Raw genomic sequence first — 23694 nt, 5'->3', positions numbered from 1 at the left:
ACTTTGTAAGCAATCTACAAAACACCCTCCGACACTCTTTAGCCCTTGCTAAAGAAAACCTAAAGGATGCTCAAAAAGAGCAAAAGGCCTGGTATGACAGACATACCAGAGAGTGTTCCTTCAAGGTAGGAGACCAGGTTATGGTCTTGAAGGCGCAACAGGCCCATAAGATGAAAGCATCATGGGAAGGGCCATTCACGGTCCAAGAGCGCCTGGGAGCTGTTAACTACCTCATAGCCTTTCCCAATTCCTCCCTAAAGCCTAGACTGTACAATGTTAATTCTCTCAAGACCTTTTATTCCAGAAACTTACAGGTTTATCAGTTTACAGTCCTGGGAGGGGATGACACTGAGTGGCCTGACGGTGTCTACTATGAAGGGAAAAAAGACGAGGGCGTGGAAGAGGTGAACCTCTCAACCACCCTGGAACGTCTTCAGCGGCAACAAATCAAGGAGCTGTGCACTAGCTTCGCCCCATTGTTCTCAGCTACCCCAGAACAGACTGAACGGGCATACCACTCCATTGGCACAGGTAATGCTCACCCAATTAGAACCCCACCCTACCGGGTGTCTCCTCATGCCCAAGCTGCTATAGAATGGGAGATCCAGAACATGCTACAGATGGGTATAATCCGCTCATCTACCAGTGCATGGGCATCTCCAGTGGTTCTGGTACCCAAACCAGATGGGGAAATACGCTTTTGCGTGGACTACCATAAGCTAAATGCGGTAACTCGTCCAGACAACTATCCAATGCCACGCACCGATGAGCTATTGGAAAAGTTGGGACGTGCCCAATTCATCTCTACAATAGACTTAACCAAGGGGTACTGGCAAGTACCGCTAGATGAACCTGCCAAGGAAAGGTCAGCATTCATCACCCATGCGGGGGTGTATGAATTTAATATACTTCCTTTCGGGCTGTAAAATGCACCCGCCACCTTCCAGAGGTTAGTAGATGGTTGTCACAACCTAGTCCCAGATTTGGACCTTAGCGTCCAAAATATGGGGGTTAGCATGAAAACCTCCAAGCTTAGTTACCAGCTTGGACCTGGTACTGCTGCCACCACCCAAAAAATTAGTGTTTTGGGGCACTCTGGTCCCCACAAAAACCTTCCCTGGGGACCCCCAGACCCAAATCCCTTGAGTCTCACAACAAAGGGAAATAAACCTTTTCCCTTCCCTCCCCTCCAGGTGTTCCTGGAGAGATACACAGAAGCAAACTCCGTGAATCTAAACAGAGGGATTCCACCCTCCCCGTTCCCAGCCTGGAGAACAGAATTACCGAGAGTCAATCTCTCTTCCCCCCTCACCCAGAGGGAATGCAAAGTCAGGCTAGTACATCTAACACACCCAGATTCCCCCCTGACTTCTTCCTCCCACCAATTCCCTGGTGAGCTGCAGACCCAATTCCCTGAAGTTCCCCACTAAAGAAAAACTCCAACAGGTCTTAAAAGAGAGCTTTATATAAAAAGAAAGAAAAATACATACAAATGGTCTCTCTGTATTAAGGTGACAAATACAAGGTCAATTGCTTAAAAGAAATATGAATAAACAGCCTTATTCAAAAAGAATACAATTCAAAGCACTCCAGCAACTATAGACATGTAAATACAAAAACAACAAACCCTTTTTGTACTCACAGCTTAGAAACAGAAGATTAGAAAGCAGGAAATAGAAATCACTCCTCATCCGAGAGAGCATACAGGCAGACAGAAGAACCAAGAACACAAGACACACACACAACAAACCCTCCACCCAGATTTGAAAAAGTCTTGTTTCCTGATTGGTCCTCTGGTCAGGTGGTTCAGATTACTTCTTTCCAGGTGAAAGAGATGTTAACCCTTAGCTATCTGTTTATGACAATGGTCTACTAGCAGGACTGGGCGAATATGCAGTTGCCTACCTCGATGATGTGGCCATCTTTTCTGACTCCTGGCCCAAACACCTAGAACACCTGGAAAAGGTCTTTGAGCGCATCAAGCAGGCTGGACTAACTGTTAAGGGCAAAAAGTGTAAAATAGGCCAAAACGGAGTGACCTACCTGGGACACCAGGTGGGACAAGGAACCATAACCCGCCTACAGGCCAAGGTGGATGCTATCCAAAAGTGGCCTGTCCCAAAGTCAAAGAAACAGGTCCAATCCTTCTTAGGCTTGGCCGGGTACTACAGGCGATTTGTACCACACTGCAGCCAAATCGCTGCCCCACTGACCAACCTGACCAAAAAGACCCAGCCAAATGCAGTCAAGTGGACTAATGAGTGTCAGAAGGCCTTTACCCAGATTAAGGCAACGCTCATGTCGGACCCTGTGCTCAGGACCCCGGATTTTGACAAACCATTCCTAGTAACCACCAATGCATCTGAGCGTGGTATAGGAGCAGTTCTCATGCAGGAAGAACCGGATCACAACTTCCACCCTGTCGTGTTTCTCAGCAAGAAACTGTCAGAGGGAAAGCCACTGGTCAGTCAGTGAAAAGGAATGCTACGCCATTATATACGCCCTGGAAAAGCTACGCCCATACGTTTGGGGACGGCGGTTCCAGCTGCAAACCGACCATGCTGTGCTAAAGTGGCTTCATACTGCCAAGGGAAACAACAAAAAACTGCTTCAATGGAGTTTAGCTCTCCAAGATTTTGATTTTGAAATTCAACACATTTCAGGAGCTTCTAACAAAGTAGCTGATGCACTCTCTCGTGAAAGTTTCCCAAAATCCACTGGTTGAAATTTGTTCTTGAAATGTATAAAGTCTTGTAGTTTACATACTTAGTAGTACATGTAAAGGTGCATGTGTTGTATTAATCTGTTTATTTTAGAGTTCTAGGAAGAAATCGCCGGCAGTGAGGTTCCCCACTGTCTGCGATTTGGGGGGCATGTCATAAACAGATTGTTAAGGGTTAATGTCCCTTCTACCTGTAAAGGGTTACAAGCAGGGAACTGGACACCTGACCAGAAGACCAGTCAGAAGACAAGATACTTTTAAATTTGGGTGGAGGGAAGCTTTTGTGTGTGTTCTTTGTCAGTTGTGTTTTTCTTCTCTCGGAGGGTCTGAGAGAGACCAGACATTACTATAGGCTCTCTAAGTTTCTTTTCAAATAGTAAGTAAAAACAGGCGGTTTAGGCTTTTTGATTGTTTTACTCTATTTGCAGTTGTGGATCTGGCTGGTTAACTTTTATGTCTGTAGTTGCTGGGAATATTTTGATTTGTATTGGTACTAGGGGGAAAGTCTCTTTCTGGTGTAATAGTAATAGGATGAAATTTAATAGTAAAAAGTGCAAGGTCATGCACTTAGGAATTAATAATAATAACTTTAGATATAGATTGGGGACGCATCAGTTGGAAGCAACAGAGGAGGAGAAGGACCTTGGGGTATTGGTAGATCGCAGGATGACTATGAGCCGCCAATGTGATATGGCCGTTAAAAAAGCTAATGCGGTTTTAGGATGCATCAGGCGAGGTATTTCCAGCAAAGATAAGGAGGCGTTAGTACCATTATATAAGGTGCTGGTGAGACCCCACCTGGAATACTGTGTGCAGTTCTGGTCTCCCATGTTTAAGAAGGATGAATTCAGACTGGAACAGGTTCAGAGACGGGCTACTAGGATGATCCAAGGAATAGAAAACCTGTCATATGAAAGGAGACTCAAAGAGCTTGGCTTGTTAGTCTAGCCAAAAGAAGGCTGAGGGGGGATATGCTTGCTCTTTATAAATATATCAGAGGGATTAATATTAGGGGGGGAGAGGAATTATTTAAGCTTAGTACCAATGTCGATACAAGAACGAATGGGTATAAACTGGACATTAGGAAGTTTAGACTTGAAATTAGACGAAGGTTTCTAACCATTAGAGGAGTGAAGTTCTGGAACAGCCTTCCAAGGGGAGTAGTGGGGGCAAAAGACATATCTGGCTTTAAGATTAAGCTTGATAAGTTTATGGAAGGGATGGTATGATGGGAGAGCCTAATTTTGGCAATTGATCTTTGATTATTGCCAGATAGGTATGCCCAGTGGTTGGTGATGGGATGTTGGATGGGATGGGATCTGAGTTACTGCAGAGAATTATTTTCTGAGTGCTGGCTGGTGAGTCTTTCCCACATGCTCAGGGTTTAGCTGATTGTCATATTTGGGGTCAGGAGGGAATTTTCCTCCAGGGCAGATTGGCAGAGGCCCTGGAGGTTCTTCGCCTCCCCTGCAGCATCGGGCATGGGTCACTTGCTGGTGGATTCTCTGCAGCTTGAAGTCTTCAAAGCACAATTTGAAGACTTCAATAACTCAGGCATAGGTTAGGGGTTTGTTATAGAAGTGGAGGGGTAGGGTTCTGTGGCCTGCTTTGTGCAGGGGGTCGGACTAGATGATCACATTGGTTCCTTCTGACCCTAGAATCTATGAATCTATGGTGTCTGTAAGCTATAGGACCCTGTAATATTTACATCTTGAAGTTACAGAGATAATTCTTTACTTTTTCCTTTCTTTTATTAAAATATTTCTTTTTAGAGAACCTGATTGATTTTTTTTTCTTGTTTCCCTTGTTTTATTCCAGGGGATTGGGATAACTCACAGGACGGGTGGGGGAGACGGGAGGGGGGAGAGATAGACTCTCTCTCTGTTTTCCTTGAATCTGTTTGCCGCTTTGTGGAAGGGAAGGGAGATGCTTCTCTGTATGGTGATTTAAGAGGTTGGATCAGTATCTCTCAGGATAGCCCAGGGAGGGAAATTCTGGGAGGGGGAAAGGTGGGGGAATGGTTTATTTCTCCTTGTTTTAAGAACCCAAGGGATCTGGGTTCTTGGGGTCCCCAGGGAAGGTTGGGGAGGTCAGAGTGCCCCAAAACACTATATTTTTGGGTGGTGGCAGTGCTATCAGATCTAAGCTGGTAATTAAGCTTAGAGGATTCAGGTGCTAGTATCTCATTTTCTGAACTCTTAAGGTTCAGATCTGAGGGAATGCTATGACAAGTGCACACACAGTTCTCCTTCTAGGAAGAGGATGAGAGAGAGAACGAATCACATACAACAGATATTAGTCACTTATTTTTATGCACTACTGGAAAGTACTTGGATACTACAATGATTAGGGCTACATAAGAATCTGCATAGAATTATGTCCTATAACTAAATATATTGATATTAGATTTGTAAAAAAATTGTTTATCTAACCAGTACATCTTGTGATGAATGTATTGGAGATTTGTAACTAAAAACATTCTTAAAAAATGTCCAAAATGATACATAAGAAGAAAAAAGGAAATGTCTTCTATCATATATACCTTTTTCCACAATCTCCCGTGAAATAAATGTTCACACATTTTCTTAGAGTCAAGCAAAACTACAATGTATAGGCAGCTTGAATAGAGTTTATTAGAGAATATTTATTATGGATTAAGGAAAGAGAACATCAGAGACAAAATAACTTATTAAAAATCAAAGTATTCTTCTAATATCTTTTTATATTTATAATTTTTTCCATACAAAAATCAACTCTAAAAAATTTGTCATAATTGGAAGCAGAATAAAAACATTTTTATAGGACATTTTTTAAAAAATCAAATTGTAAATTGATTGTACATCATCCAATGGATAATTTCAGAAGAGAAGTTTAGAAAAAAAAACATTAAGGCCACTGAATGCATTTTAGTTACAGTTCGTGGTAACGTAATTGGCTGGGAAGATACCAGTTTGTCCTCGGATGCTTCCTTCCCACCAGTCAAACTGTGAATTTGTTTTGGTTTTGACAATGATTTTATCTCCAGCTTTGAAATTCAAGTCACCTGGTTGCTGTCCTTCAAATGAATAAAGTGCTGTCACTTCCACAGGTTTACTCCAATTCTCTAAAAAGAAAGATAAATTGAAATCTTATTTTATTTTTAAAAGATTTTATTAATATGTTGAATTTCATGTACAGTACATTCTCAAATTCAGTATCCCTAAAAGATGGAAATAATCACTAATAAGGGTAACAAATTCAGTGTATTATAGTTTTATACACACAAATTCTCTTGCTCTCTAATTGCAGATGTGATGAAGCTCATTTTCAATACATTCTCAAACTGGTCTATCATAGGGATGGTGTCTCTGGCCTCTGTTTGCCAGAAGCAGGGAATAGGCAACAGGGGATGGATCACTTGATGATTACCTGTTCTGTTCATTCCCTCTGAAGCATCTGGCATTGGGCATTGACAGAAGACAGGACACTAGGCTAGATGGACCTTTTGTCTGACCTAGTATGGCCGTTCTTTTAATAAATATGTCAAGATGCCATGAGCACAGTGAAAACAGAACTTCAATACACAGATTGCTGGTCTTCCTCTTCAAGGGATCAATCCTGCACCATAAAGTGACTGGGAGCAGGACAAAGCCCCAGGGTGTTGAACAATCTGCATTCTCTAAGACATAGCTGGACACAGTGTGGAAAATTTTAAGAGCTATTATGGAATAACATTAAGTGTCAGGTACATTTTTTCAAGCCCTGACTCCACTAATACCCAAGTAGCACCCCATCTCCCAAATAATGAATGGCTCTCATTCCCATGATATTGGGTCATTATTATACAATCAAATCTATCTATACAATAAGACAGGAGTATGTGTAAGAAGATGTACATAAGAGCTATTCCCTCTATTTAGGTGAACCTGGCAATGGAATGATATCTAAAATAAGGAATAATCCAGTAATTAAAGGAATTAAAACAAAATAATGACAACAAAAAATTATTTTGCATGCAGACCATATCACATGAATATTATCTTACCTGAAAGTCTTTGACAAAATAAAAAGAAACTGAAGGTTCTAAAGAGTCTAATTTTAAAGTAAATTATATAAAATTGTGGCCGCTAAGGCTGTCAATTAATCACAGTTAACTCAAAAAAATTAATTGTGATTACTTGCAGTTTTAATCACACTGTTAAACAAAGAATATCAATTGAAATTTATTACATTTTTTTGATGTTTTTCTACATTTTCAAATATATTGATTTCAATTACAACACAGAATACAAAGTGTACAGTGCTCACTTTATAGCATTATTTTTATTACAAACATTTGCACTGCAAAAATTATAAACAAAAGAAACAGTATTTTTCAACTCACCTCATCCAAGTACTGTAGTGCAATCTCTTTATTGTGAAAGGGCAACTTACAAATGTAGATTTTTTTTTGTTACATAACTGCATTCAAAACCAAAACAATGTAAAACTTTAGAGCCTACAAGTCCACTCAGTCCTACTTTTTGTTCAGCCAATCGTTAAGACAAACAAGTTTGTCTACATTTACAGGAGATAATGCTGCCCACTTATTTACAACGTCACCAGAAAGTGAGAAAAGGAGTTTGCATGGGACTTTTGTAGCTGGCATTGCAAGGTATTTGCCAGATATGCTAAACATTTGTATGCCCCTTCATGCTTCAGCTGCCATTCCAGTAGACATGCTTCCATGCTGATGATGCTCATTAAATAAATAATACGTTAATTAAATTGGTGACTGAACTCTTTGTCTTCGGCTCTATTTTACCAGCATTCTGCCATATATTCCATGTTAGAATAGTCTCGGATGATGACTCAGCACATGTTCATTTTAAGAACAGATCTGACAAAATGCAAAGAAGGTACCAACGTGAGATTTCTAAAGATAGCTACAGCACTTGACCCAAGGCTTAAGAATCTGAAGAGCCTTCCAAAATCTGAGAAGGATGAGGTGTGGAGCTTGCTCTCAGAAGTCTTAAAAGAGCAAAGCTCTGATGCGGAAGCTACAGAACCCAAATCACCAAACAAGAAAATCAACCTTCTGCTGGTGGCATCTGACTCAGAAGATGAAAATGAACATGCATCCTTTGGGTTGTTATCAAGCAGAACCCCTCATCAGCATGGACACATGTCCTCTGGAATGGTGATTGAAACATGAAGGGACACATGAATCTTTAGTGTATCTGGCATATAAATATCTTGCGACACTGGCTACAACAGTGCCATGCAAATGCCTGTTCTCGCTTTCATATGACACAGTAAACAAGAAGCAGGCAGCATTGTCTCCTGCAAATGTAAACAAACTTGTTTGTTTAAGGGATTGGCTGAATAGGAAGTAGGACTTAGACTTGTAGGCTCTACAGTTTTACATTGTTTTATTTTTAAATGCAGGTTTTTTTGTACAAAATTTACATTTGTAAGCTCAAATTTCATGATAAAGAGATTGAACTGCAGTACTTGTATTAGGTGAATTGAAAAATACAATTTCTTGTGTTTTTTACAGTGAAAATACTTGTAATACAAAATAAATATAATGAACACTGTACACTTTGTATTCTGTGTTGTAACTGAAATCAATATATTTGAAAATGTAGAAAACATCCAAAGTATTTAAATTATACTGTATTCTATTATTGTTTAACAATGTGATTAATTGAAATTGAAACGGGTGCCTCATTTTGTGCAACTCTGAGGAATATTCTAATGAACTTTGATAAATTGCAAGAAGTGATATCACAAATTAATAAATTAATAAAATCTTGGCAAAATCGAATACATTGAAAATGTCATGGTTAGGAATGGTGGCTACAATCAACATGGAATTTCTCCCTATACATGGCTTACTATTTCTAACTGTCCCTTTAGAAGTCCCCAGATTATTTTAAAATATCTGCTAAATACTATTTCTAACTTTGTAAAGAAGGATAAAGGCCATGAGACGTTACTCAATTTGCTTGAGCCTAACTGTGATACCCTTACACACATTTGGTAGTACCTTACTCTGCAAATAGTCCAAATGGTATCAATGGTTTTCACACCAAGTATCGTACTACTCAATGTGAGTAGGGTATCATATTCTGGCCTTTTATGGTCTGATTTTTACTGGCGGCTTGAGAGGATGCCAAGTAAGTCAAACTGGGTTTTTGATGGAAAGCAAGACAGCTTTAATTAAAGCAGCTACCACAATACATTTTAGCACACATCTCTTAAAGAATGTTTTCAGCTTTAAAATGCCCGATTGCTTTCTCATGTAGTACATGTTTGCACTGGTAATCAACAAAAGCACATTTACAATTCTGTTCTGAGAGAAACTCACCAACTTTTTCAGTCAACATTCTGCTACTGATATGACTCAAACCCCAATAACATGACATTCTTATATATTTTTTTACTTTAGAGGTTTCACATTCCTGAACATTATGGTGGTTTAAAACATTGAAGAAAAAAGGTGAGTAAAATATCTTAGAGGGGGAAAAATAGAAATGCAAGTGTCACCTAACAAATTACATTCTGAAGAATTAAAACAGTCATAACTTCTTTTTAAAGGCAGTTCACATTTAAATGTCTAATTTTGTCTATTAAATGTAACAATAACACAAACATTAAGCATTGCTTAGATGATCTACTCTTATAAATGTAGAAATCATGCTCTGAGCTGTTTCTCCAAACACAGTGTCATGTCTCATTTGCTATATATTTAATAATTTCCTCCCATTTCCCTGCTCGATCTTCACAGTTTACAGTTAAATGTGTCTTTGGCCACTGAATAGCCCATTCAGAGTCTGCTAATGGAGACAGGTGATGCTATTGGGTAAAAGAAGAGACCTCAAAGGGAATCGTTAACACCTATGTGGCCTCCACTGGGCCCCTTCATATCATTTGTGTAATCCTGCTCCCACTGTAGTCAATGGCAAGACTCCTACTGACTTCAGTAGGAACAGAATTAGGCCATAGGTTTTCTCCCTACCTGCCATTTACATCATCTAAATACTTGTGGATAATTATCATGTCTCCTCAGCCCTGTTGTCATTGTTTAGCCAACATATAAATATTTTAGTACTTTTAATTTTTCCTCATAAATTAATCCTTCCAACCTCCTAATGATTTTTGTTGCTCTTCTCTTAACTCCCTGAGCTCTGACTCTGGTCATCTTTACACAAAAAAGTTGCACTGGTTTAACCAAAATCAGTTTTTAAATTGAGTTAAAGAAACAAGTGCAAACCCTCTGTGTGAACACACCTAAATCAATACACAACTGGCTCATATCAATTAAGTTTATCTCAGGGAGTTCAGAGAAGTGCAAGAGAAATTATTAGAAGGTTGGATGGGTGGATTGACTGAAGAGGAAAGATTAAATAAACATTGACCAACCAATGACAACAGGGTTGGGAAGACATGATAATTGGCAATAAAATCTTAAAAAACATAAGCACTTAGGGAGGAAGTTCATGGCCACATCCTGCTTTCACTGAAGTTGATGGGAAGTCTTGCCACTGACTTCAGTGGGAGCAATACTCATTTCTTAGGGCTTGTCTATGTTACCCACTGGATCAACGGGCAGTGGGGGTCGACAGCTGCGTGGAAGGGACGGGGGCAAGGCTGGAGGCAGTACAGCTGTGCCGGAGGAGCTACCAGCATGGGGCACTGGCTCCTGGGAGTGGAAGCTCCACATTCTGCTCCTTTCACCACTCTGGTTCTGGGGAGAGCCCTGCAGTTCCGCGGATACTGATTTATATCTGTGGATATCCACACCTGCAGATATAAATTTGTATCTGCACAAGGCTCTACTGAAGTCTGCATTTAAAAGGACTAACATCCCTGTTTCAGACTTTACTGACTGTACCATATTCAGGGCCTAAATCAATCTCACTTTAGAAGACCATGAGATTTTCCATGTCTTTTTAAAGAAAAATATTTACTTTTGTAAAGAAAACATTTTAAAATGTTCCTTGGCAGTCCCCACTTTTAGGTTCTCATCCCTACACCACAACAGTGCCCAAACTCAAACTTCATGTACACATAGGCCACTTTTGAAACTGACTAATTAACTACAGCCTTATTCTCCATACCCATCACAACCTAGCTGATCACCACTGCCATGAGCCAGAACTGTCAAATTCTGTCAGCTACTTCTGGTTTTGCTCCCAGTCTGCCTCACCAGACCCACTCTCACAGAGCAAAGGCAGACAGGCTGAGCAGCAGGGGATGTAAAGTGGGCCTTTAAGGGAGCACAAGGGCTGAGCAGGGCTGTGAGGGGAGAGAACAGAAGGAGTGCAAGGAAGCTAAACTGTGAGAGCTATGCTGTGCAAGATGGGCTGGAGTTTATGTGCGGGAAGAGGTACTCTGGAAGGTAGAGGGGACCCAGTATGTATGCACCACTACCCCAACTCTTACAGACAAAACCATCCCTTACCTCTGCCCTTCAGAACTCTTCAATGGGCGTTTGCCCCACAACCCTCCCTGGCTGTCCCTGACACACCACTTGAGCTGGCTGCATGATATCCAGTTGGTCTAACTCCAAACTGCACCCAGAGAATGTCTGTATGTTCTCGTGCCTCATACCATCCACTTCTTTGCCCTTATGTCCTGCCCTGATACCAAGTGATGGTACCTCTTGCCACTTAATGAGGGCAAGGAACCCCAGTGGGCAAGATTGTACTCCACTCAGTTCCATGGCTCACCGGGGAAATTAGATGGCAGCTTCTCCTCAGAGCCATGAGCACAAGTGTGTACCTGGTGTGGCTTATGAACTCCACCAACAGCTGTCCCTTTTGTGATGAGAGGGAGACCGTGGAGCACATCTGTGTAGAATGCATCCGGTTGCAGTGCCTCATCTGGCTCCTCCAGAACCTTACTGAGGTTCTGGCTGCATTTCTCCCAATGTCGTGACTTATGCATACCACATCTGTGGCCCCACAAAGTATTGGGACCTCCTCATCAACCTACTTCCGGCGCTGGCCAAGGTGGCCATCCATCACATCAGGAGGAGAAAGTTGGACAGGGGTCGGGGGGTGCTCTGGTCCCTTACTCAATCATGCCTGTAGGCAGAGTTCATCTGGGCAGTATCCACTGACTCCCTAAATGCCTTTGAAGAGCAGTGGGCACTGTTGGGGGTTTTCTGCTCTGTGTCCCCTTCTGTTTTTTTTAACCTTTGACCTCACACCTTTCCTGTTTTCTCCTTTGTTGTCCCTCGTAATCAAATGGAGCTTGGACTTAGTGATTCCTCTCCCTTAGCTGAGGGGCAGGGCATTTAATTTTGGGCAGGCCTAGACTCATCCATACCAGTACTTCAAATAGTACAGACAAATTTCTATCTCCTTCAGTGTTCCTACTGTGCCTGGTACCTGAGGCAGAAGTATCTCATGGATACCTGGAAGCGTGGTGTTTCATCACTGCTGCCTCAGCTCTAGGTCAAGTCACCCAAGCAATTCAGGGGGCAGAGGGAGACAGTAATGAATGCATGTTTATGGGGAATCTGTACCTCCATTAGTTATAACTCCATTTATCCTTTCCGTCAGAGAATAAAGGCAAGATATACCTTTCACCCCCTGCACTCTTTTTTTAAACTTCTCTGTATGGGCATTCTTCCCCATACACAGATCCTCAGAGTACTACTGCATTTGGATTATTACCCATACTGCATTGCAAACTCATAGACTATTTGTTATCTGCTATCTCTCCAAAGCCTTTTGCAGCTTTATTTCTAACTCTCTCTCATACATTTAATGCAGAATTATTCTTAAATAATTTATTTCCCCTGAGCTTGCATTTTCCTAGTTCTTAATTTCATTTTATTTTTTGATAAATCTCTAATCTCACTCTTTGCCTTACTTATCTGTCCTCACTTGTTTTAACAGCACAAAAAGAAATAATTCTTGATGATATATATTTGATTACCTGCAACTCTTGCCTAAACATTGTGTTGAACCGTGTTTAAGTTCTGTGCATTTTAAGAAGTGCTATATATGATGATGTAAACTGTGAGGAAAAACAGGAAAAATCTTGAACTTGTTTTTCCTCTTCATTTCCATTAGACAGAATATGGTTGGAATACCTACTGCACTGTATATTAGTTTGCCCAATATGATATAGGCATAAAACACTGATATACTACAATGGAGAACATTTGTTTTATATTTCACAGACTCAATTGTAATAAAATATTCTAAAGTTTACTGTCAAAGTTAACACTGTTCATTTTATAGTGGAAAAATGAAGATTTCTTAATACTTGTAAACCTTTGAAACAGGGATGCATTTCTTGAAACATCAAATTTCCAGCTCACACAAGATGGTGCTACAGTGCTACAGTGAGCATAGGATGTCTAGATCCCTGAGACTTTAGGATCTAATACACTGATGGTTGCAGATGAAATAATGGCTAATTATATTACAAAAACTCTCTATTTTAATTAGACTATTTTAATGCACATACTATCCCAACAGTTCACTTTTTAAATTAGGAGTTGTTTAAGTTAATATAAGGTCCTATACCAATGGAAGAAAAAAATCCACAAGATTCAGCTTATTTTTAACTGTATAAGAAAGGAAAGACTGGAAGGCACTGTGAATGAGCAGGACACCACCTTCAGTAAAGACTTAAGGACTATGCAGATACATAGAACCCCGTGCAACCAAGAACCATGTATTTTGTTCACATAAGCCTGAAAGTCAAAAACTCATTTTAAATCAGCACAAAGAAAATATTTGCACAATGTACCAAAAACTCTGAGTTTCACACAGCTTTCCTTGTCATATATTTTCCTCATTTCTTTTAGTGCTAGAGACTAACTCAAATACTACTCATCCCCACCTAAAGTCATGATCTCTGTTTCAAATCTTTAAAGAAATAAAATAATGTTTTAAACCAGAAGAAATACAAAATTCAACACACATAGGATTGTCTTGAAGTAAGATGTTTTCTTTGAGCAGTCTGAAGGTTTTTAATGGGCAATTGTTCAAGATTTTTGGATGGCCTTTAGTATGTGTGAATAGTGTTTTGTTAGTCTTGAGAAACAGCATTCAAGTTACTAATCTCTACCTCCTCTACTGTTATGAGAGAAGAGGACTCAAATGGCTGGCCCACATGTTTAGTATGCACATTTGTGTTTAAACAAAGTTAATTGTGTCTCCAGCATCAGGATAAGAGGAGCTGTGCAGAGCACTGAACCGTACAACCTCATCCCAAAGTGTCCAGGTACAGGAAAGCTGTAGTGGAATACCCCATTAGCCAAATAGTGGCCTACAAAAACTGGAAATGTGGGACTCAGCAATCTGTGCCCTTGTGTGCCACATAAATAAATAATTTTCATAAAAGTAGACCTAATATATTAAGCCTATAGCAAGAATAATCTTTTAACTACACTAGTTCCTATTCTACTGAGCAAACAGAATTAGCAAAAAGCCCAGTGTTTTCTGATTTTGCTCTAATGTTCAAAAATTTTCAAATGGTTATCAAGCGTTATCAATTGCATTTATTGCATGAATGTGGACTTTCACAGATATCTAGTACTGTAACATGCTTTCTCATATGCCAGTATTAGGATTTAGATCTTCTGTGCACTATAACCACTAGAAGGTGATAATCACACCTATTTGAACATGTCCAACATTCTATCCAGTAGAAGATAGGGTACAAAACATTGTGAGGGAGAATAGATGGAAAACAGGCACTGTGGTAGATGTAGAGTACAAACAGACAAGAAAAAAGTTGTGCAGAGCCTTGAAAAGGAGAAAAGGATTTTAAAATCTGATAAGAAAGGTGACTGGCAGCAAGTAAAGGGAACTGAATGGCCTTTTCAATCTGGCAGACAAAAGTATAGTACGATCCAGTGGCTGGAAGTTAAAGTTAGACAAATTCAGATTGGAAATGAGATGTACATTAACAACAGTGAGGTTAATTAACCATTGGAGTAATATACCAAGGGTCATAGTGAATTCAGCACTGGCAATTTTAAAACCAAGATTGGATTTTTTTAAAGATATGTTCTTGTTCATAGATCCATAGATTTTAAGGCCCAGAAGGAAAAGACAGTTACCTTTTTCCGTAACTGGTGTTCTTCGAGATGTGTTTCTCATTCCATTCCATATTAGATGTGAGTGCTCGCCACATGCATCGGTGCCGAAGTTTTTCCCTCAGCAGTATCTGTGGGGACTGGCTCTGTAGTGTGCACATGCTGCGGTACAAGGGATGCTGCCGGCTCCCCCAGCCCTCAGTTCCTTCAACCTGAAGACGTAGGTTAGATGCGACCCTCTTCAGTAGTTCCTGGTGAGCCATGGTGTCATCCTGAGGAACTGAGGGGGCCCCATGATAGCCTTGTCTGGCGATGCCGATGCCGATGCCAGTGCCACGGGATCCTCAATGACCACTGGTGGTGCAGCAGCTTGGTCCCCTAGGTCCTCTTGGACCTGTGGGGTCTTTCCCCCTGAAGCCTCAAGCACTGAAGGGGGCCAAGATACTGAGGCTGCTGGCCTCTCTGAGGCTCCCAACACTGAACAGGCAGTCTGGAAAGGTTGGGTGAACACCCAAGGGTTCCATGGATACCATGGCGCCGGCCACTGCACTTGGGGACATGGGACAGGTTTCCGTGCTGGTGATGTGGATGGCACTGCAGGCATCGGAGCTTGTCCTGCAGTCAGGGAACCCTGCTCCGTGCTGGAGCTATAACTGGAGCAGTTGGTACCAGGCAACCAAGCTCGGGCAGAGGGTTGCTCTTGCATGACTGGTGCCGGTCACCGCACTTCGAGGTCAACCTGTCTGAGATACACAAATGTCTTAGTTGGGGCCTCAGGGACCAAGTGCATTAGGTGGATCGGCGTCAGATATCCAGCAATCTACACCTCATGCTACTCAACTGGTAACAGGACATCGAGTGGGACCAGGAGCTACCACGAGCTGGTTCCTGGGAGGATCTTCCAGAATATGGCGATCTCCGTCTCAGAGACAAATGACAACAGGTTGGTGATTGGTGGCTTTAGTCCCCTGATTGGTCCCCCGATGAAGCCCATGATCTGTACCCCCTTAGAGACACGAGGGTTCTGTGTCGGTGCTCCTGCTGGGCGCATGTGCCTTGGTGGGTCTGCGCCAGGCTACTGGCGAGGTACAACTTGAATCCCGCTGTTGGTGCCCAAGGTCTGGGGACCAAAGAAGGCTCCGCTGAGCCTCTGAGGCACGATGGCTTTGGGCAAGTGAGCAATGGCGGGGCGTCTCTTGCGATGGGCAACGGTGCTACTGAGGTGGGGATGTACAAGGTGGTCCCTAGGCGAGTTTAACCTGAGACCAAGGTACTGCTGGAACTGGTGTGTGCGGCACTGGAAGTGTCAGGATCTCCTGAGCTGTCTGTAGGGCTTCAGGCGTTGACAGCACTTGAATCTGACAAAGGCCTGCACCGCTGTCCAGAGTCTCAGGCAAGACGTAGGATGGGCTGCACCACTCGACTTGAGCTGGGGCCCGACTTCATGAAGGAGGCGTTGAGCTGCCTAGCACAGGTCTTGGCTTGCCATCAGCTCTCTCCTTTCCCTTGCGGGAAGTAGGAGATCTTCCTCTCACTGTACACTTTGGCTTCTTGGCCAGAGCCATGGAGGGGGATTGGTGCCGGCTCGTGAACGGCGCCAGCTGAGCACTGCACACTGACGCTGCGGTGCTCAGTGCCTAGTCAGACTGTTGCTCTGGTGCCGGAGTGAGTGCCGACTCCATCAGGAGCGCGTTAAGGCAGTTGTCCCTCTCCTTTTTCATCTTGAGTTTTAAGGACTTACAAATACAACACCTGTTGCTTATGTGCCCTTCTCTAAAGCACCTTGGGCAGCTACTATGTGGATCACTCATGGGCATAGGCGATTCGCAACGATCGCAGGGTTTAAAGCCTGGGGACTGGGGCATGCCCCATCCCCCGGCTGAGTCCTGTTCGGGACTAACAAAGCCTTTAAGAATCATAGAATATCAGGGTTGGAAGGGACCTCAGGAGGTCATCTAGTCCAACCCCCTGCTCAAAGCAGGACCAATCCCCAGACAGATTTTTGCCCCAGATCCCTAAATGGCGCCCTCAAGGATTGAACTCACAACCCTGGGTTTAGCAGGCCAATGCTCAAACCACTGAGCTATCCCTCCAACTACTATTAAGGGTAACTAATTCAACTACTAACTATATACAACTATATTACAGGTTTTATAAACTTCACAAGAATGGAGAACAAAACAATGTTAGCTGAAGCAGCAGACGTTTTAACCGTCACTGGCGGCAAGAAGGAACTGAGAGTTGGTGGAGCTGGAGGCGCCCCTTATACCGCGACATGTGCATGCTGCTCCAGAGGGTGCCAGAGCTGGTCCCCTACGGATACTGCTGAGGGAAAAACTTCTGGCACCGGTGCATCTGGCAAGCACATACACCTAATATGGAATGGACATGAGCAAGCACTCAAAGAAGAACCATTGTGATCATGTAGTCTGATCTATACAGCACAGGCCACAGAACTTCCCAAAAATACCCTTCCACCACAACCCTTGGTAAATTGTTCCAATGGTTAATTAATCTCCCCCATTAAAAAGTTACACCTTATTTCCAGTCTGAAACAGGAATTATTCCAAGGAAGTTCTATGGCCTGTGTTAAACAGGAGGTCAGACAAGACAATCCAACAGTGCCCTTGAGCATGGCAATCTATGAAAACGCAAATAAATAAATAAATAAATAAATAGATGCATTTGAGCCAAGGTGATCTTTTATGTTAAAAAATTCCCGTATTGTTTAGGTTTTGTCACAAGTCTTTGTTTAAATGATTTTTGATGTTTTAGGTGTTAATCTAACCAAATTTTTGGATAGAAGATTTAGAGCTCACAGTAATTGCCTTTGGTTCTTAGACTGGCATCATATAACTGTTCATAATATACTATTTAAAGATGGGGCAGAATGAGGATTAACAAAAGACTTGCTAGTAACAGATCTGTGACACACTAGTATCACTGGCCAATTTGTGAAGATAAAGACTCAAAGTATACATAACATATACTGTTATCTTTTACACTGTACTTTATACTAATTGTGAAGATAAGGTAACATACAGGCTTCTTTTATCCCTCTTGCTTGTGGATCTGTGACTCTGGTCTCATCCCACCACAGTGCTGCTGGCAATATCTCCCTTCCCCTGGCTTTGTTTGTGCCTCTAATATACTAATATAGTTCATTCAACTGCTTTAACTTCATTGAAAATTTGGTGCAGAAGCCTTTGCTGCATTCAGGACTATGAATGCAAATGATGCTACTGCTAGAACAAAATACAAGAGATAGTCTGCAGTTTTGGCGTGTACCTTTCTCATGTTGAAACATGCTGTAAAGCAGGCGGGGGAATTATTCTGTTTTAAAATTCAATTCAAATATTTAGAGATGATCTGCAACATTTTTTCTCTTTTTTTCTGATGACATTGACAAGTCTCTCTGTATTTTTTCTCAGTACATATCTAATTTATAGTCATCCTGTAGCAATTGCTGACACTGTTTTATAATGAGTCTCAATTGATGTCCCAACTTTGCTGTCTGCTTCCTTCACTCTCCCTTTCTGAAAACCCCATGTTATGTCTCTGTAGAAGAATCCTATTATAATACACAGTAGGATGACTTAGTTCAGATAAAATAAAACACTTTACCTTTGCCCAAAACCTGAACAGAACTTCCAATTTTTTAGGGTAAAAATAGTAGGGCTAGCTATTTTATTTTATTCATTTTAATTTCTGTTTAATGTACTGTAGTTAAGCATTTGATACTGTAAATTATGAAATCTTAATTGAAAGATTAATTCAAGTACACCTGGATAGGAACACTTATCTGGACTCAAAATTGGTTAAAGAACAGTACATAAAAGTTAATTATAAATGGCATCTAGCTGTAATCCTGTGGCATCAAGTTGATTGATGTGTACAGTTGGCTACTTCAGGGATCTGTGCTAGACCTTGTCTTAAATATCCCCTTTAATTATTTGAAAGAGACAATATATGGCATATTAGCTAAATATGTACATGATACTAAATTGGGAGAAGTTGCAAACACCGGACTGAGAAATAATACAAAGGTATCTAGAGACATCAGAAACATGGGCAGAATATGAACAGTAATTCAACATGGGAAAATGCAAGCTAATACATCCAGAGAAAATTAATGCATAATACTGTTATTCTGTAGGGGGAAGGAAGCCCTGAGAAACCTAGGGGCTACAATGCAGAGCAAACTTTATGTGAGATTACAGTGCCATATAGCTGCAACTTTGGGCAGAATAAGTAAAAGCATCACATCATGGTATAGAGAGGTATCAATCCTTCTGGCCAACTGCCCCTGAAATAATCTTTTTACTGTGGCCTGTGACATACAGGAGGCCAAACCAGATCATTATAGTGATCTCTTCTGGCCTTTAACTGTTTGAATAATTCTATTGTAATACAGAATTCTATAAAATTGATAAAGTATAAAGCTATTTACTTACTAAGATCTAAGTTCAAGGAATTAAAAACCTCCTTCCCCCACCACTGCGGATGACTTTTTTTTAAGAGTTAACCAGAGTATTCCTTGTCTTGCTTTTTCTATTCCATATAGGCTCTTTTACTGTGCCCATCACCACAGTATCTATATCAGTTGTTTCGCTCACTGTCACAGTTCAGAACTCAGTGAAGCACAAATTTTCAATTATAATATACAAATCTTCATTTAAAAATTACAAATAAGTAGGTTTTAAGTCTACATTTGCATTCAGTTAATTAGCCAGGATATTCAACAACTTTTTGTATTTTTTAAGATGGCATTTCAGATCACCTTTAGCAATTACTTAGCAATACTGACACCAAAAATAGCATTAAAATTTATTTTTTTCCATGACGGTAGCATCACTACTAAATATTGTGGATCTTTTCATCATAGTAATAGAGTGTAATTCAATCTCATTGACAACATCCAGGAATCCAATTATTTCAAGTATTACAAATAAGATTTCTTTTATATTTAGTTGAAAGCAAAGTGAAGAAATGCACCAAAAGTAGCTTTTAAAAGCTCAAAAGTTTACTGAAAAAGGTGATGATATTATTATAACACCTCTGGCAAAGATAAATGAAACAATCCACAGTTCTCCTTAGGATTTCAGAAAAAAATGTCAAAAAATCTCAGCCTACATAAAACCTTTAACACTGTTTTCTTGGTGTAGTTGGCAATTTAATGGATTTAAAAATGCCATTTGGGTATATACACAAGGGGTAGTGACAAAAGATTAGAGATGCTCTTGGGAATAGGGGAAATTTCTATCAGCTGTATTACTGAGGGAAGTCTAGCTAATCTTAAATACTGCTTTCCTAGGTGAAGGGAAGACTGCTTTAATTTTACCTTCTTCCTGCCCTTACTTCAGATATTTAACAAAATACAAGCTTTCCATTACATTCATGAATCAAATTTTCTAATTCTAGCATGTCCTGACCTCAATCTCTATACCTTATAATCAGCTAGCTCAGAATACTATATGTGGTTTATGAGGTATTTGCTCCAATATGACTGAGTCCCACATGTTACATATTTCTGCTCAGTTTACCACAACATAAGCCAAAAACTATTTGATTTGACGTACTGCATACAACCTAAGTGTCCTGTGATCCTAGTAAAAGTGAATCCCAAATTAAGAGAGTCTCTGAAATAGTTTCCTGGGATTTCCTACTTTACTATTAGTATTAAGATACAGTTCTTAACAGCAACAAAATTAATACCGAGGAACCATCAGATGGATGTTTATTATTCCTGTAACTAAATATAAACATGTCACAATCCTGGCCAGGAAACCACAAAAATAGATCAGGCTTGGATAAAACCTTTAAAAACTAAGTACTTTCCGGGGGTTAACTCCTGAATGTTTACTAAATTTGTACATATGTCACTAAGGCTTATGATAGATATGCCACATTATCCCACTGTGTAAGGATCTTCCAAAACAAATATCTATTAGTCACTTCGAGCTGGCTTGTTGCTTTTACAGGTTATAATCTGCTATAAATTAACCCACATATTTCTATAAAAAGGAAGAAGATACTACTGCATAGATTTGTGTGTGAACACTTTTGCTTCCATTATGATTATGAAGTGCTTCTGTTTGATTCTGACATATATTTGTTCTTTCCTTGAGGGTAGATTTATTATTCTAAAAACATTACATTTTCCATAATTCTCCTTTTTAGTCTCAATTTAATATGCAGTTTACCCAAATACAGGCATATGTCCTATTTAAGTGCCTGTGTACTTAGGTACAAATTACTGTTATGAATATCAATAATTTTATGAACATATTAAGTAGTGATACTAAATATTTGATTCAACTTTCACTGAATTATTGTTATTGTTAATCATCCTATTTCAAAAACATCTGCTCTGCTGCACCTTGAAATTATACAACAGAGATGACAAATTTATTTACAAAATAAAATGTAACCAATACATCTCCTATTCCAAAGTAAACTGTAGCCAGTGAGTAGCAACAACAGACAGGAATGACAGAAAAAGGTTTATGATAAAGTTCATATGCCTACTATATATGGCAGAATGGTTTCAGTTTTTTTATATAGCACCTATAGGCCTAAATCTAGTCTCATACTTATGTTAATCAGGAGTAAATACACTGAGATCACTAGTTTTTTACAACCAATGTAATTCTATAGTACATGAGAGAAAATTCAGACCCATCATTTCTGAAATACCTACCATCCTTGATTCTATAAATAGATACATCCTAATCATATTAACAGCCTCTTTTTGAATATTACACAGACCTAATCTTATGAATTCTCATTTACAATTCTGTTTAATGAAAATGATTGCATCTCCCCCAGCTTAAGAAAGAGATATGCTAGATTTTTCAAGCATTTTGGACTTTTCCCTAAGATCTTTAGAAAACCGGTCTTCTACCATAGTGATTACCACATGTCCGGTCCAGATAAAAATGCTTAAATCTCAAATAGTCATCTAAGCTGCACCTGTTGCCATGCAAATGCATCTGCATTTCAACTTTGACCAATCTTAGTTAGTACCGTTTGAAGCCACCATTTTAAATTTCTTGGGCCAGAATAGAGAGAGAAAAAGCCATTCCTCTCAAAATACTGCTAAACTGACTATGTTCTGTAAACATGAAAATTCTCAAGGGCATGCCTTCTCAGGATACAAGGTGAAACTCCAGATATCAGATGCTACAAAATCTGGTGCAAAACAGACAGTCCCTGGGCATTTTTTGCTTTGAGGAGGCAAAAGTCTATACTAGGCATCAGAACCTATGGCATGCAGCCCATCAGGGAAATCCGCTGACGGTCTGGGACAGTTTGTTCGCCGTTCCAGGCCAATGGGGGCTGCAGGCGAGGGATGTGCCGGCTGCTGCTTCCCACAGCCTCCATTGGCCTGGAATGGCGAGCCATGGCCAGTGGGAGCTGCAATCAGCCAAACCTCTGGATGTTGCAGGTAAACAAACTGTCCCACCAGTAGATTTCCCTGATGGGCCACGTGCCAAAGATTGCCGATCCCTGGTCTATATGCTGACTCAGGCAGAGTGGAGCTTAGCCATGTTCATGATCAAAATTCTAAAGTCCTGGGAGGAGGCTGCCAGCAACACAGAATTTGCAGACACTTGCATCTCTCCCATAGTGATCTTTGTCACAGTGAAAGTATTTGTACAATGTGGAACCAGATGACTGAGAATAAATAGATACATGCTGGATCTCTAGTTAAATCTCTTCCCAGTTGGCTCTGAAACTTGCCAAGACAGTGCCAGAGTTGTCATACATAGGTTAGGTGAGCAGAAAATAAATGCTGGAGCAAGTGAAATAAAAAGCATGCCATCTAGCCCCTTGTGGAGAAAGCCTACTTTCAAATTTCAGGAATGTGGAACTTCTGGGAAAAGAGTATTACTGTCTCTAAGGTTCAATATATAAATGTTGCCTATACCAAACTTGCAATGTACTTCATCAACACCACCAGTACATGTAATTAGAGGTATTTGTAAATGGAAGAAATACAATGCTCTCAAAGATCCACAGCACATTTGGTCTTCCCTCTGAATTTGCCCAGTGGCATCACCTAGGAGAACCATTTCAGCTTTATCCCAGATACTATGATGTCTGTGAATAGACTTGATCTTGACCAAAAAATGCAGAAAGGCTGCTGGTTTTGAAATAAAATTGGTTCAGAGAAAATTTAAAGAACAAGTGGCTACTAATTGTAATTCTTCATCAGGCTTTTCAAAATTTAAATGCCGTAACTTTGTTATGGAGAATGCCAGTGATTAGGAGCTATTTCTCCCAATATAAATGCAATTATGATTTTCACCACCCCAAGCACACTAAATACCAGAAATTTCCAATCCATGTAAAGTCATGAGCAGGATCTTATGACAATGGAGGTTTTCCTAGAAGGTTTAAGGATAACCAGACAAGTCATTTGTGAGATGCCAGAGTTCAAAATCTGAGGTGTAATTTGCTTCTGGGGAAGCTTCTGAAACCCCTCTCCTCATTTATTTTTAACTTTGTGTCTCAGGGCCTGTCTTCACAACCGGGGTAAGTTGACCTAAGTTACATTACTCCAGGTATGTGAATAACATACCTGGAGTCACCGTAGCTTAGGTAGACTTACCTCGCTGTCTTCACTGGGCTGTGTCGACAGGAGACATTCTCCGGTCGACTTACCTTAGTTTGCCTTCGATTTAGCTGGTCTTCACTAGACCTGCTAAACTGACACCTGCTGCATCGATTGCAGCAGTGTCGATCTCCCCAGTAGTGAAGATTTAGGGATATTAAAGAGAGTACTAACAGTGCTTCCCCCAAGTGACAGTGACCCCACCAGTTTCACCAAGTGCAGAGGTCTTTTAGTTCTTCTGTTGGGGCTTGTGGGCTCCTGTCTGCAGAAAACACTGAGGGCTGGTCCACACTACGGGGGGGAAATCGATCTTAGATACGCAACTTC

General features: G+C 40.6%; 1 protein-coding gene across 1 annotated transcript in view; it reads right to left on the bottom strand.

Annotated features, from left to right (window-relative positions):
- Positions 1-5329: 5329 nt before the first annotated feature.
- The window catches only part of SH3YL1 (SH3 and SYLF domain containing 1), a 110959-nt gene continuing 92594 nt past the window's right edge, over positions 5330-23694 (bottom strand). Inside the window, exon 10 of the mRNA XM_030555526.1 lies at positions 5330-5825. Within this exon, the coding sequence (XP_030411386.1) occupies positions 5629-5825 (197 nt within the window). The 3' untranslated portion in view covers positions 5330-5628. The remainder of the gene's footprint in view (positions 5826-23694) is intronic.

This window comes from Gopherus evgoodei, chromosome 3 (assembly GCF_007399415.2).
Source record: "Gopherus evgoodei ecotype Sinaloan lineage chromosome 3, rGopEvg1_v1.p, whole genome shotgun sequence".
NCBI lineage: Eukaryota > Metazoa > Chordata > Testudines > Testudinidae > Gopherus > Gopherus evgoodei.
Note: the sequence above shows the minus strand (reverse complement) of the source record. Positions and strands in the feature narration are given on the sequence as shown.